Source organism: Ammospiza nelsoni, chromosome 12 (assembly GCF_027579445.1).
Source record: "Ammospiza nelsoni isolate bAmmNel1 chromosome 12, bAmmNel1.pri, whole genome shotgun sequence".
In the NCBI taxonomy this organism is placed as follows: domain Eukaryota; kingdom Metazoa; phylum Chordata; class Aves; order Passeriformes; family Passerellidae; genus Ammospiza; species Ammospiza nelsoni.
The window spans coordinates 6897201-6913139 of record NC_080644.1 but is presented as its reverse complement, the minus strand read 5'-3'; the positions used below and the strand labels follow the sequence as shown (position 1 = coordinate 6913139).

Genomic DNA, 15939 nt, shown 5'->3' with positions numbered 1-15939 from the left:
GCTCTTCAACGTTTGAAGAACCCCTGTAACTTATCGGCAGCCCTATAATTTGGCGGGGGACATCGCTTTTGCGCGAATCCCCCAAATTTTAACGCTGCGTGTTTCACCCCGGTAAGTCCGCAGGAGCCGTCGGGAGTTTTGCGGGATGCTCCGCGGTGACGGCATCCCCGCGTTTATTCGGGCAGCACCCAGAATCCGGAGCCGTAACGAAAAAACCGCAACTTTCGGGGGTCCTCTGCGACTTTTGGGGAGCCCCGCGAGTTTGGCGGGAAAAGGCGGGGGTGACTTCGCGGCGGGCCCGGGGGTGCCGGCGGGGACTCGGTGGTGAGCGGGGGGTGACCGGGCGGGCTGGCGGAGGTGGGGTGAGGTTGTTTTGGGGGGGGTGTTTTGGTTTTTGGGGGGGTCCCGCGGGCAGCGCGCGCGGCGGGAGGGCGGGGCGCGCGAAGATGGCCGCTGCCGGCGGGGGCGTGGCGCGGCCGGGCCGGGGGGGCGTGGCCGGCTCGCGAGGGCGGGGGCGTGGCCGCCGCGAGCGAAGTGGCAGCGGGCCTCGGCCAATCAGCGGCGCGGAAAGCGGCGGCCGCGTTCCAGCCCGCGCGCTCCGGCCAATGGCGCGGCGCTCGGGGGGCGTGGCCCGGCCGGCGCCGACACCGGGGCCGCGCGCGGCGGAGCGCGCTCCCCCCGCCGGGCCGCGGCCGCTCCGCGCATGGACCCCCCGCGCCCGCCCGCGGTCCTAATGCCCGCCCGCCGCCGCCGCCGCCCGCCGCCGCCCACCGCGCCGCCCGCCGCCCGCGCCGACCCCGCCAAGGTACCGGGGGGGCGGCGGCGGAGAGCGGGGTGGGATCCGGGGGAGGCGGCGGGGGGGCGGTGACAGCTGACAGCGGCCCGCCCGAAACTTTCCCCGCCGGTAAAATGGCGCCGCGAAGGGATAAACTTTGGGGGGCGGGAAGGGGGGGGGGGGGGTTGTGGCGGCGGGGCGCGGAGGGAGGGGGTGGGTCACAGCGGCCGCGCCCCCGGCCGGATCGTCTCGCCTGGATCGCGGCGCTTTGGGATCTTGCCGGGATCTCCCGCCGCCGGGATCCGCCCGGCCCCGCCCCGGGGAGAGCGGCCGGGATACGCTTGGAGCGGGATCCGCTTGGAGCGGGATCCGCTTGGTGCTGGATCCCGTGGGATCTCCCCGGAGCGGGATCCGCTCGGTGCCGAGCCCGGGCAGCGGGTGCCGGTGTCGGGCTGGCCTGGCGGGCACGAGTGCGCTCCCAGCGCTGGGAGAGCCGCTGGATCCCGGCTGATCCGCTCAGAGCGGGAAAAACTTGGGGTGTGAATCCACAAGGTGTGGATCTACACCGGGGTGTGGGATGTGGGTGCTGCCACCTTAGGGCTGCGTTGCCAGGAGGGTGTCAGGTCCTGGCTCTGGAGATCCCTGCTGGATCCGCGCTGATGCTGAGCCAGTGGGTGATGGTGCTGGCAGCAGCATCACAGGGGCATCTGGAGAGCGATCAGGAACTCCTGGCTGGATCCCACTGCGACCTGGCGGGATCCACTTGGGATTTACCCCAGGGGGAGTGGCTGGCAGGGTCCCACCACAGCCCTGCCTGGAGGCGCTGATCCAGCCGCCCAAACCCAGCTCCCCATCCCACTGAGGCCGTGGGGATCCCTGCAGACCCCACTGTGCTGGGGATCCCTGTGGAATTCTCTGCTGGGGATCCCTGCAGACCCCACTGTGCTGGGGATCCCTATGGAATTCTCTGCTGGGGATCCCTGCTGCCCGCTGCCGTGTCTCCCGCAGGCTCCGCTGGGACCCGAGGGCTGGCTGGGGGAGCTGCCGTCGCGCCAGGACGAGGCCGTGCTGCGGGCGCTGGACGCGGGGCTGGAGCGCTGCCTGGCGCTGCACTCGGCCGTGCAGTGCATTCCCGTGCCCCGGCACAGGTAGGGACACCGTGCAGTGCATCCCCATGCCAGGCACATGTAGGGACACCGTGCAGTGCATCCCCATGCCAGACACATGTAGGGACACCGTGCAGTGCATCCCCATGCCAGACACATGTAGGGACACTGTGCAGTGCATCCCCATGCCAGGCACATGTAGGGACACCGTGCAGTGCATTCCCGTGCCCCGGCACAGGTAGGGACACCGGCACCGCCCACCGGCACTGGCCTGGCTGCGGCAGCCGGGATTCTTTCTGCAGGAGGACTTTGGCCGCTGGTGGCTGTGCTGGGATCCCCGGTGGTGAGAGGCTGTCCCACTGTGGCAGCTCCGGGGACTCCCAGCGGGGAACATCACCAGGTTATCTGTTTGCAAAATGCTTTTGGGTGCTCTTGACCTCTTGCTTTTTTTTTAGTCTAAAATTTTTATAGTTTTTTCCCACCTCAAGGAATTGTTTGGCCTTAGGGAAGCCATCCCTGTGTCCCTGGGCAGGATGCAGCTGCCTGTACCCTCTGGCACAGTGCTGCCCACAGTTATGGAGGGTTGCCCCTGCATGGCACAGGCAGTGGCATTTTGGCAGCTTGCCTGCACTGGGAGTGCCTTGCCTAGGGGAGTTCCAGCCAGCTGCTGGGATGATCCCTGGAGAGATCAGCAGCGTCCTGGGATGCTGCAGGCTGTGGGGCACCTGTGGGTGCCTTTCCACCTGGTGGTGCCACCAACATGGTGGGGCCACTGAGACCTTGTGCCACCCCTGTACCCCCACACAAACCACCCTAGGGAGGGTGCAGACCCCTGTGGGGGGGAGGTCCTGGCGCCTCAGTGGGGGAGGGAAAGCAGTAGAGGGTCCCAGGGGACCTGTCCATCCTGACACAGCCCCTCTGCTCTCGCTGGCAGGAAGCTCTCGGGCAAGGCGGGCATTGATGAGGTGATGGCAGCTGCGGTGCTCACCAGCCTCTCCGCCAGCCCCCTGGTGCTCGGGCACCCACCGGCCACTCATGGCACAGGTAAGAGCCTGTCCCTGTCCCCCCATCCCTGGATGTGTGTCCCACTGCAGGACCTGACCTTCCTCTTCCTCCTCCTCCTCACCAGAGCCTGGCAGCGATGTCTGGAAGGAGGCTCCTGCCATGTCCTCCAGCTGCAGCAGCAGCAGCAACGCCAGCGGGGACTGGAGCTGGGACCCCGCCAGCGACCGATCCACCCCCTCCACCCCCTCACCCCCCCTCTCCAGCCACGTCCCCAGCACCTTCCTGCCTGGCCCGCTCCCAGATGAGGGCCCTGATGAGCCTGACAGCACCCACTTCGTCTTTGGAGAGCCCACCCCACGGAAGAGGAAGGTGGGATGAAGCTGGGGATGACAATGGGGGTGAAGTTGGGTTTTGGGAATAGTAAGGATTAGGAGGATGAGGTTAAGGATGGGGATGACAGGATGAGTTTGGGAATGGGGATAGTAAGGATGGAGATGAGGAGGAGAATGACATTTGGGGTGGGAATGAAGAAGATGAGGTTGGAGGTAGGGATGAGAGCTGAGTTTGAGGGTACAGGTGATAATGTGGGTAAGGTTGGGGATGACAATGAGGGTGATATTTGGGCTGGGATGACAGCGGGGCTGGAGATGAGGATGAGGATGGGGATGGGGCTGCCAGCCTAACACCTCTCTCCTGCAGAACTCCACCAAGGTGATGTTCAAGTGCTTGTGGAAGAGCTGCGGCAAAGTCCTCAGCAGCTCCTCAGGGATGCAGAAGCACATCCGAACCATGCACCTTGGGTAAGCACACGGGGTACCCCTGGACACCCCAGACCCCCTGGTACCCCCTGCAGGGCCCTGCAGTGCTGGGGCACAGTGTCCCAGCCAGGCTCTGCTCTCCTCACAGCCGGAAAGCCGACCTGGAGCAGAGCGATGGCGAGGAGGATTTCTACTACACGGAGCTGGACGTGGACATGGAGGCGCTGACGGACGGGCTCTCCAGCCTCACCCCGGTGTCTCCCACCTCCTCGGTGCCCCCTGCCTTCCCCGGCCCCGAGGCTCCTCTGCCACCAGCCCTGCCCATCCTGGAGCTGGCCCTGGCCTCCCCATGCAGCCCCCCGGGGCCCCCCGGCCGCTGCCACGTCCACACCGACCACGCGTACCAGGTGGGGAACAGGGATGGGGAGAAGGATGGAGTGGGGACAGGGATGGAGAGGTGACAGGAATTGGGGACAGGCATGGAGGGTGACAGGGGTGAAGGGGGACAGGGATGGAGGGGGACAGGGATGGAGGTGGGACAGGGATGGAGGTGGGGCTGCTGCACTCCCTCATCACTTTGTCTGATGAGGGTTGTGTCCTCTCCCTCCAGGGCTGCCGGACCCCCCCACGGCCACCCGTGTCCCCCACTGTCCCCACCCCGCCACCACCCAAGCCACCGGCCGTGCCCAGGTGAGCCATTGCCGTCATGCCCCACCTTGTCCCCTCTCCCCCGCGCGTGTCCCCGGTTGTGACTGTCCCTGTGCCCGCAGGCGGCCGCGGGGCGAGGCCAAGAAGTGCCGCAAGGTGTACGGCATGGAGCACCGGGAGATGTGGTGCACGGCTTGCCGCTGGAAGAAGGCGTGCCAGCGCTTCCTCGACTGACGACGGAGCCCCGCCGCTCCCTCCTTCTTGCACATTTTGCACTCGAGGTGCCTTCGCGCCCCCCCGGCCGCCCCCCGGACTCAGGGAACGGCCCCCCGAAAGCTTTATGCACACACACAGCCCCCTCTGCCACGGAGCTTGTGCCCCCTGCCTTGTTTTCCCTTTGAAAATAAGCTAAATCCATCGATCCCACCCCGCTCCTTGCCGGGGGGGCTGGCAGGGGGTGTCTGGCTGCTCCCGGCCCCCTCCCCACTCCGGTTTGGGGACCCCCCCATGGCTGAGTAAGCTGTGCCTGTGGCCGGCAGGGGCTGGGAAAAGGGGGTGTCTGTTCCTGCCCCCCGCCTGCTCCCGGGGGGCAGCCCCAGTGCCCAGGGCAGAGGTGGGCGCCTGCCCCCCCTCGCCCCCCCCAGGGGGGTTTTTACTCTTTGTAATGTCATTTCTCTCTCTCGTTTTGGGGAGCCCCCGCCGGGGCCATGCCCCGGGAAGTGCCTGCAGGAATGCGCCCATTTGCACTAAGCCAAACTGCACAAAGAGGGGTCTTTTTTGTTTTCCTTTACTTTTATTTTTTTTTTCCTTCGTGTGGTTTTTATTTTTTAAATAAAATATATGAAAATTCGTATTTTTTACCTACTCCCTCGCACAGCACGAGAGCGCGCGGGCCGCGGGGTGCCTCCAGCTCTGGGCAGGTTTCAAGGGGTTTAATTCACTTTAAACTCCCTTTTTACCCAAAAAACCCCCATTTCCCCCTCAAATCCCTTCCTCCCCTCTTGTCCTGTCACTCTCCAGCTCAGAGAGCAGCTCAGTTTGGCCAGGCCATGCCACCCTGCTCCTCTCCCCATGCAGGGAGGGGACAGGGGCGTGGTGGCCCTGCCACCCTCCTGCCCTGTGGGAAGGTTCCCTTTGCATCAGGGACCCCCCATTGCAGGGTCCCCCCTTGCAGGGTCGGACACTGCTTGGGCCCCATGGGTCAGGCTGGTGCTGTGCCCCCACCTGTCCCCTCCAGGGATGTGATGTATCAGATCCAAAAGAAAAACAAAATAAATACTTGGATTTTTTTAATGATTCCTGTTCTTTAGTTACTGTTAAGACAGGCAGGGTGGGCACCCTGGGCCCCTTGGCACCCCCAGACCCACTGCTGTCACCCCCCTCCTGCATCCCACATCCCCCAGGGATGGCATCACCCTGGGCATCCTCCTGGGAGCTATTTTAATTTCAGATAATGCCCAAAAAATTAGGAAATTGCCACCAACAGGCAGCAGGGAGGAAGGGAATGAGCCACAGGTGCCTGTTTCGGATGGGGATGGGGAAGGTGGAGGGGTGAGCAGGGCTCCCTGCTGGCCCCCATATTGCCCCATCCTTCCACACAGGGCAAGAAAGAAAATAATAATAATTACATATTAAAAAAAAAAAAAAAAAAACGAAAAAGAAAAAGCAGACAAAATTGTAGCAGCAATTTCCCAATTTATTGAACTGATTGATTTTTGCAGGTATGTCTAAGCTAAATCCCATCACAAAGGTTCTATCCGAGGGGCAGCCCCCGGGCAGGTGAGGAAATGGGCAGCAACTAGAAAATAAAATCAGATTTACCTGAAACTACATTGACAGAAAATCAGTACAACACAGCATGTTCTCCCACTGAATTCTGGTTACGAAACCTCCTCAACCTCCCCAAAATATTAAACACATCTTCAATACAAACACAGGTTTATAATAATTAATATAAAGTCAGTATAATATAGAATATTCCCAGAAAAAAAAAATCAACAATCTTCAAACACCATCCTTTTTGTGTTTGTTCAGCTTTATTTTTGTAGACAGGTTTAAAGCACGTTGAAAAATAAATATATATGAAAGCATACACACAGCACTCTGACTAGGGGGACTAAAAAAAAAGGTTGAAATTCAAAACACGATTCAGGATCTACAAAATCAAAGGAACCATTAATTATGGCTTTTGTAGGAGTCACACGTGTCACAGAATGAGCGAAAATTAGATTATCTTTCAGAATATTGCAAAAAATTCCAGTTTTTGCATTGTTTTCATGGAGTTTCTTTCCTCAAGGGTGATGTGCAAAAGGGGGAGCTTTGAGGGGAGGTGCTCAGGGTCAGCCCCAAAACGCAGCAATCACCCCAAAGCCACAGCTTTGCTTGGGGGAAATGGAGTGTTCAAAGGCAGGAGTGGGGAGAGGAAACAAAAGGGGAAGTAATGCTGGAGTGGGTTTCCTTATGGACAAAAATTACTCATTTTGCTGTCCAAAAAATGGATTTTTGATTAAGGAAAAATAAAAAAAAAAAGAAAAGGGAAGGGACAATCACATTGCAAACCTTCATTAGGGAAGTCCCCCTCTGCTTCCCCACAAAGCTGCTCTGCAGCTCTGAGGCTTGGGGTAACCTTAAAAACCACAAAACTGGGGAAATTCATGATTTCAAGAATATTTTCTGGAAATCCCAAATCAACACAAGGACCTTGTTTGTCTCCATCCTTTAAGATGTTCTCCAAGTCCATGGATCCCTGGGATGTTCTCCAGAGGGCTCAGACAGGACGATGCCCTCTGCCCCATTCTCTACTCCTGGCACTCAGATTTAAAATAAAAAATGAGGGTAATCAAGGAATTCAAGGAGGAACATTTACATGTATAAATGCTTTAAAAAAATGAATTGCAAGTTCTCAAGACGGAGTATATCCATGTTTTACCTCTAAGGGAGTTATTGTTGTGGAACTAAGTCTGTATATATATACACACACATATATATATATATATTTAGAAAAAATTAAAAAAAGGGAACCTCAGTGAAGTATACAAAGCCCTGAAGGGAAATACAAAGACGAGATGCAGAACAGGCAGAATTAGTGGGGTTTTGTTTAAATCTCCAAGAGCCGAAGTTTGCATAGGCAGTATATCCGAGAGACCCCGGAGAGAAGCTGGAGGGATGCGATCACCTGGAGTGACTGATGAAGTCAGTCAAAAAAACATGCCCAAATTCCTGTTCTTCAAACCCAAGTTGGAGCATGGAAGGCTAAAGATGAATCCCTGTGTTTCCAGCTCTGCACAGCTCCATCAGAACAAAGCACTTCAGTAGACATCAGGTGTTAGAAGGGTTTTATTTGGTACATGGAGTGTGTTAGTGGGGCAGAAGCATGTGTGAGGTTATGATAAGGGGAAAGTTAGTTTTTGTGTGGATTTTCCATTTTTCTCTCCCTTTTTCTTCTTTTTTTTTTTTTTTTTTGCTTTATTTTTTGCATCCTCAGTTTAAAGAGCCTCAAAGTGACACAGTTTGGAAACGCTCCTGAGCGCTACCTGGCTCTCTGCCCACCCTCAATAAAAATAAGAAAAGAATAAAATATTTCTAAGGGGATTGTGAAGAAAGCTCAGCACTCCATAATTCTGATGGCAAAATTGAGTCACCCAAGGGCAGGGAGGAGGAAGAAGAGGGCTTGGCCCACACCTGCTCCTCCTCAGAAGGTGGATGCACACACCAGCGTTGGAGGGGATGGCCATCGGAATGTGACACAAATCCAGGGGTTTGAACTGTTTGGGCTTTAAAATTCTCTTTAAAATAGATTTTTACATATAAAAAGCAAAGCTAAAGATAAATCTTTTAAGTACTGTATGTATTTGTATACATGCAACAGGTGAGGCTGCACATTCAGGACTTCAGGCACCCCCTAACCCCTCCCTATTTACAGGGTAAATGACAATAAATACAGAGCCCACATCTGGGGGGGGCCAAAATCAGGATAAGTGAACAGCCTCCTCACTCTCTGTGAGCCCCCAAAACCATTGGAAAAGGGTATATAAAGGTCCAATTGTGACATACTGGGTGGTCTTTTACAGCTTTTTAAATAGGGGAAGAGAAGGAAAAGAAGTTAAAATGCAAAATGAGATTTTTACAAGTTAAGAAAAATGTTCTTACATGACCTGCTCTGCTCTTCCCATATTTAAAGAGGGTTATCCATGCTCACTGCCTAAAGCAACAAGTGCCACAACTCCTCCAGTCCAAGGGGCAGCAGCAGCAGTGCTGGTGTGGCCCCACTGAGCCACACTGAGGATTTCAGGAAAGATCTGTGTTCCCACAGCACTGAGCACCCCCAAATCCACGGGGCAGGAGGCTCCCAATGGAAGCAATGGTGAACTGGATGTAGAGAGAAGGTGCTGAATGTCTGCAAGGAACTGAGGAGCAGAGAAAGGGAGGGAATGCCATAAACCCAGGATGCAGCTGGAAGGAGGGAAGGGAGAGAGATCCCAGCTCCTGCAGGTGCCAGGATTGAGGCTCCCACCACGCTCCATGAAATCCTGGCACCAAGTGGCTTAAATCCTTTCAGGTTATTTGCTTTATGGGGGTTTATTGTACAATATACTTTTAATTCCTTTGCTGGGTGGAACCACACTTTTCCTCATGGACCACCAGGCCTGCAGGAAGGAAAATAGCACCTTGAGTCATTTGGCTTCTGGCAATGGGGTGTCTTCCGTGGCAGGTTTCAAGGTACCACAGTCACAGACATCATAAAAAACTGCTTGATGGCAAGGATGGAGTGAGGTCTTCAGCTTTTTTTAAAAATTTATTTTAAAAAGCACCAGAAGCAAAGAGGTGAAGGTAGAACAAGCTGTTTCTCAGGAATAAGACAATTCCAACACATGCTGTTGCTGTTGTTATTTAGGTGTAGCTGAAAGAAGGCAACAGTGGCCAATATGAACAGGGAGAATCCAACTGTCTGGAACAGCCCCACAGAGTCTGAGGAGATGCTGGGAGAGAAACCTGGTTCTTATTTAAAGAAAAAATGGTTTATTGGAACATTTACATGGAACCAGTGCAACTAAAGCTGAAGGTTTTTGTCATGAATTAAGTAGGTGTTAGACCTACCCATGATCAACAAGAATGTTGAGATTGGCAAGGAAGAACAAGGTAGCCAGGTGAAATCCTGGCCCCACACAAGTCCATGGGATGGGAGCAGCAGGATTCCACCCTGCTGGGATCTCCTCACCTTGGCTTCTCACCTTCCCCAGCTCATCCTGCACGTGGCTGAATGCCTTCATTTTGCTACAGTTTGCATATATTTGTGAAAAAGGCAGCTGAGCAAAGGGAGAAAAGTGAAGATCTTTGTGGAGAAGAATGACTGGTACAGAATTGTGTCCTCTAGAGCAAAAGGTGCTTCCAGAAGCACAAAAGTGTTTCAGTGCCCATGGATGACCAAGGCTGGAAGACAGGACGTGGGTAAGATGCCAGTAGGTCCAAGAAAAGTCACAATCTGTTTTTGATGGTGATTCTTTTGGAAGCTAAGAATCCAAGAGAAGTATTCGTAAGGCTGTAGTCTGACTTGTCTTTTGATCTATTTGGCTCAATAAAAAATAATTAAAACTCTTTAAATAACTTTGCAAAAGGCCTATATCATCAGGGGAAGCCCTCCAACACATCCATCCATCTGCTTTCACAGCCTTAGCTTGAAATTCCACTGCTGCTGGGATTTTAGCACAGACAAGGTGTAAAAAACCCCAACCAACCAACAAACCTGCTTTGGACACAATGACCTCCCTGGTGCTCGGTTTGGAGTGGGAAGGGGAGGAGGATTCATGCTTCACCAGCCTCCCCACACCTGCAGAGACTCCACCTCCCTCCTGGGCAGCCTGGCTGGCTTGGCTGAAGGGGTGGCCATGGGCAGGGGGGCACAGGGGGAAAAGGGAAAGGGAAAAGGGGGAAGGCAAAGCCAGTCGTGCCGCTGGAAGCGACTCTGCTAAGACAGTGTCTGAGTGGAACAGAGAAGGACTTGTTTAGAAAACACAAGAGTTATTTTGCACACATGGACGACAACAAGGCTACTTAGTTTTTCCAACATACTCCTTCCTCCCCACCCTCCCTCCCCCTACAAACAACAGAGCGAAACAAAAAAAAAAAAAACAAACAAAAAACAATCCCTAAGAAATCCAAGTAAAATCCTTGTCGTTCTCCCCAGAGTTGTCCTGCTCCTGCGGGGAGTCGACATCTTTGTCATCATCTAAAATCACATCATCCTGTGACATCCCCACGTCCTCCTTCCACTTGATGTCGTCGTCGTCTCCCATCTCCTCGTCTCCTTCCACCTTGATGTCCTCGGGATCCTCCATGTAGGGCCCCTCCCCGGGGTAGCACTCCTCGGGGGAGCCCTCGGCCCCGTTGTGGTCCAGGTGCGCGGCCACGCCGCGGCCGGAGCAGTCGGCGCAGACGCCGTGCCGGCGCGAGCCGTGCTTGATCCCCACGCTGGCTGCTGACATGAACACCCGGTTGCAAACCTTGCAGACGTATTTCTTATCTTTGCTGTGGACCTGGAGAGGAAGAAAGACCACAGAGGTGAGTGCCAACAGAGAGGGGATAGGACCTGCTCCTGTTCTTGCAAATCCACAATTTCTACCTGAGATCCCAACTGGCTTCCACCATGAGCTCAAACCCACCACGATTAATTCAACCCTGCAGTGATGACGCACAATGGAAAATCCTTTGGGACTGCCTGCTCATCATCACACTCATAAGTCTGAGACAAACTTTTATCATAATTTTTTTTCTTCCTTTTTCCTTCTGTTTTTCTGGGGTGCAATAGTTGTGTCACACCCACCATCTATGCTCTCCCCTGCCCCGAGCCAGTCCCCATGACATTCTTCTGCTGCATCAAGCAAAGGCATTAAATTTTATTACTTTTTTTAAAGCAGTTGGACAGGGCTGCTCAGAGTCATCCAGCAGGATCTATAGGTATCACTCACTTTCAACTTGTACAAGAAGAAAATGTTAAAAAGAAATAAAGAAACAGTCCACAAGCACCAGTTCTGTTCAGAGAAGAACAACCCTGATCAAACCAGTGTTAATGCCATGGTGATTTAGTGGTCTCCCTCCTGATCCCACTGCTATCCAGAACCAAAGAACAGGAACACTTGGAATTTCTCCTGTATCTCCCAAAAAATGTATCTGAATGCTCTGAAACCTTATTTCCGACTACTTTGGTTTGATGAAACTATCACAGAACACATGGCCAGTAAAGGAAGCAAGAAAAATGCTCTGCAGGATAAAAGAATTCACTTTCAGAGCTAAACTGCACTATTCAATGAGCACAACTGCATACTTTGAAAAGCACAGAACACTTGTTTAAAGGTGAGATCTGTCCCTGGCCAGATTTGTCCCTTTTGCCCTGCATGAAAGGCAAGGAGCTTGTTCAAATAATCCACCTGCTCCTCTGCCAAATAAACCAGGGCAGTGAATTCCCAAACTCCACCACAAGGAGCCTCATCGGGTACTTTCATTTACACATATATATCTACATGTAAAATACATATTGGTTTTATCAATATGTAGAAAAGTTTAGTAGGAAGGGACCCATGACAATCTTTTACTCCAACTGCCTGGCTGCTTCAGGGCTGCCCAATATATATTATAAATATGTATTTTTCTTTTCTATATTTTTTCTTTATTCTTTTATAGATTAACACCACACGGGGACAGCACAGGCACTCGATGCACTGATCCTCAGGAGAGACTTTAGGAAGTGGTGTAGAAGCACACAAGGATCCAGTGCCAGTGCTTTGGGGTTGTTCCCAGCAGCCCAGCAGCCACCAGAGCCTCAGGTACATATCACCAGTCCCTAATCCTTTTTAACTCATTTCTTCCTTTCATGCTCACAAAAGCCTGTGGGAAAGATTTTGCTGATTAAAGTCCTTCCTTTTATTTTAAAGCAGCTGCCTGGATGCCTGCTCCCTGCTCCTGCCTCAGCAGGGGCTCACCAGCTCTCAGCACCTGACTCTGCACTCTGGAATACTCAGCTGAGCTGCAGCTCTTTGGGAAGAGGACAAATTGACCCACTGCAGCCCCTCAGCCCTCACTGCTGCAGGACACTGCCTCAAGCTCTGTGTTGCACCAGTCCCAGCCGTGTTCAAAGCCTGTGAGTGCCTCTGATATGCTCTGGCTGCAGGTTCCCCTGCCCCGAGCCAGTCCCCATGACATTCTTCTACCACATCAAGCAAAGGCATTAAATTTTATCACTTTTTTTTTTTAAAGCAGTTGGACAGGGCTGCTCAGAGTCATCCATCAGGATCTATAGGTATCGCTCACTTTCAACTTGCACAAGAATGATTTTCAGGCATCAAAAGCTGAATAGGAGAACAGAAGGTGGTCAGGGGTGCAGAATAAGGGCTAAAAGAGCCATATAAAAAAGAAATTATAAAACAGGTACTAAACCAATTTGTAATTATCACAGAATGGTTTGGGTTGGAGGTGACCTTGAAGCTGATGTAGTTCTGACCCCCTGCCATGGGCAGGGACATCTTCCACTAGAGCAGGCTGCATTTCTGCTAAAAAACTCTAAAAAACTAAAATCACCTCTCTCCCTCTTTTCCAGTGCTGACAGTTCAGTCAGCAGATTCAAACTGAGCCATATTCCTGGATGCAACTGAACAGAAATTAATCTCATTCCCTTTACAGCCAAATTAGTATTAAACACAGAAACAGGATTTGGCCCTCAGTATTGGACAGTGCCATTAGAAAGATGATAGTCTAACTGATTAAATGCCAATATTTCAAGGTAGAGAATGGGAAATATGCTGACAACATCCTAAACTTCTGAAAAAAAAATTAAAAAAGGGAAAGTTCTCAGAAATAAAATGCTGGAGGCAACCAGCTGGCATGACAAGGTGTTCCCTGCTGCAAAACCAGGACCAGACCTCAAATCCTGCTGGGTGCTTGCAGCAGGACTGAGCTCACGCTGGGATCTGCTCCCAAACTCCAGCACCCCAAGAGAAGAAGGAAGGGACATGTCAGGGAGCAGGCAGTGCCCAGGCAGAGGGCTGGGCACTTATCCAAACAGAGATGGGGCAGCAAAGGAGGGAAGGAGATGATGGGGCACTGTGGAAAATTGTCACACAGAGCTCCGGGATCCCAGTGTGGGCCCTGGAGCATCATCTGAGGTGAGCCAGATCTGCTGCTGGAATTACTGCCTAGAAACCACCTGCTCTGCCACAACACCACCTCTACACCAAGCTTTGAGAACCTCTTTAGGATGGCGAATCATTTCTACCCTGAAAAGAAAAATAATCAAAGTTCAGCTTAAAATTCTGTTTCTGAAGAAGCTGTGAAGAGCCAGACACCAGCACCAGCCTCACAGCCTCTTTAACAAGGTGTAACAGCATTTTTGATAACTAAGCATGGCCAGAACAGAGTAGCTTTGCCTCAGGTTCTTGCTGAGCAATGTGTTTTAAAGCCTTCTGCACCAAGTCATAGAATTACAAAATTGTTACATTGGGAAAGGCCTTTAAGATCAAGTCCAATTGTTCCCCCAGCACTGCCAAGTCCACCACTAAATCATGTCCCCAGAAGCCACATTTACATGTTTGTTAAACCCTTCCAGGGATGGTGACTCCCCTAATGTCCTGGGCAGCCTGTGCCAGGGCTGAACAACCCTTTCAGTGAAGAATTTTTTCTAATATCCACCCAAAACCTTGGAAAGCTTCTAGCTGAGCTTGAAGGATGAGAGGAGGATGAACAGGCAGCCAGCCACGAGGCCTTGGAAAGGTAGGGGAAAAAGATACAGGAGAAGCCTTCAGATGAGCCCTGAGTGGCAAACAAAACCCAGACTAAAAGAGGTGAGCTCCTGCTCTCTTTGCCCTGAAGAGAAGGGCTGATGGCCAGCACTGCCCTTACCAAGGTATGGCGCTTCATGTGCTCGCGGCGGGTGAACTTCTTGCCACAGATCTCGCAGGGATAGGGCCTCTCCCCCGTGTGGGACCTCATGTGTCTCTTCAGGATGCACTGGTGCATGGCAGAAAAGCTGCAGTACGGGCACTTGAACTTCTTCCTGATGACCGTGAACTCGTTGACTGCAAGAGAGAAAGCAGAACACACAGATTAATCTCAGAACATCTCAAAACAATCTTCTCGTTGACTATTTCACTATTAAATGAGTTCACTGTGAAATCACACTCTTACCCCTTAACCATCTACATATTTTTAATCCTTATACTGTACTAGAACCCATATATTATTAAATGCACAGGCCAAGGAAAATACTACTAAGAAATTGAGTCCCTCCATCACAGCAGCTTTTGCACAAGTTGACACACAAACATTTAGCAACAGCCTGTTACACACATTGCTTGCTAAAGGGAAAATGAAGAGGGCTGTCAACCTGCTAGAGTTCTGATTTATTATGAAGGGTTATCCTGAATATCAAGATCTAAAATGCTAACAGTATTACTTCTGGAAGAAGCAGAGGAATAGAAGTCCACAAAGGGGGCACCCAAACAGTGCCAGTGTTATTTATGGGGTGATGCCAGAACATCATCACACACCCCAGGAGCACTTTGGTGAAGAAGCAGAGGCAGAGGATGGCCCAGAGGAAACAGAACAGTTCCAACCACCATTCTCTACATTATCCAGTGATAGTGCCACACACAAAATACAGCAGGTGAAAAAGCTGAGTATTTGCTGCTCCCTGAGGGCACCACCTACCCACTGCAAGTTTGGAAGTGACTGACCACAAGGAGATGATTTCTCCTGTTTCTCCTTCATTCTATTGCTCCTGTTAGTGTGTTAATTTTCACCCACTTTTCTCCTAATTATTGTTATTTCTCAAAGCAATATATTTACATAGCAAGGAGGGGAAAAAAAAGGAAGCAAGTTCTGGTTAATCACTGTAATTTATGTATTTGTAAATGGCTCCTGGTAAAGGAAACAGTCTATGGAGGAGACTTTCTTACATTTTTTTAAACAACTAGAATATGAAAATTCTTTGTCTTTTATTACAGGAAATTAATTTTTTTAAAATTTTCTCCTCGGGTTTGACACTCCCTCATGTATACACTCAGAGGCAAGGAGCCCACATTTTCCTACAGCAGGCAGCAATTTTATCATACAAAGCTATTTATTATAAATTGATTTCCAGTCTGATTTTGTGACCACTTGATTTTGGTGACAGGCCACACACACTTATAACAACCCTGTCACTATGGAGCGTAGACAAGGTGAGCAAGCTGTAAACTGAGCACGGAGAGGCAAGAGGGGACACAAACCCTCCTTCCTCCAGTCCTGCTCCACACCACACACACTGCAGAGACACAGAGCCACTGGGAAACACTGACTGGACATCCTGACAGCAACCAGATCCTGGGAGCATGAAGAAAAAGGAGAGAAACCCAGGAATCCCCTATTCCTCCATCACTGGGTGTAGCTGATCCTGCTGTTCCCTCAGTGCCTGCTCCTGTTTCCTGCTCACCTCTCCCTTCCCTTCAGGGCTGAGCTGCTGCAAAGCTGAAAAGGCAACACCCCAGGCTGGGAGCACGAGCTGCACCCCAGCCACCTGCTTCCAACACATCCCTGGATTCCCAACAGCCAATGCCTGACTCTGTCCAAGATCCCTCACGCCTGCATTCAGCTTAAAGCACTCAAAACCAATATTTTCAGC

At 52.1% G+C, this 15939-nt stretch overlaps 2 protein-coding genes across 3 annotated transcripts in view; one reads left to right on the top strand and one right to left on the bottom strand.

Annotated features, from left to right (window-relative positions):
• Positions 1-446: 446 nt before the first annotated feature.
• On the top strand, positions 447-4718 carry SLC2A4RG (SLC2A4 regulator). Its single transcript, XM_059481118.1, has 9 exons — positions 447-727; positions 1000-1312; positions 1784-1923; positions 2816-2925; positions 3011-3255; positions 3586-3686; positions 3793-4051; positions 4255-4334; positions 4415-4718. The coding sequence occupies exons 1-9, from the start codon at positions 447-449 to the stop codon at positions 4524-4526; spliced, it is 1641 nt and encodes a 546-aa protein (XP_059337101.1). The 3' UTR covers positions 4527-4718.
• A 5691-nt stretch (positions 4719-10409) lies between these two features.
• The window catches only part of ZBTB46 (zinc finger and BTB domain containing 46), a 48477-nt gene continuing 42947 nt past the window's right edge, over positions 10410-15939 (bottom strand). For both annotated transcript variants that reach the window (XM_059481028.1, XM_059481029.1), the window contains 2 exons: positions 14181-14356; positions 10410-10825 (listed from right to left, as the gene is read on the bottom strand). In XM_059481028.1, coding sequence (XP_059337011.1) covers positions 10439-10825; positions 14181-14356 — 563 coding nt within the window. In that variant the 3' untranslated portion in view covers positions 10410-10438. The remainder of the gene's footprint in view (positions 10826-14180; positions 14357-15939) is intronic.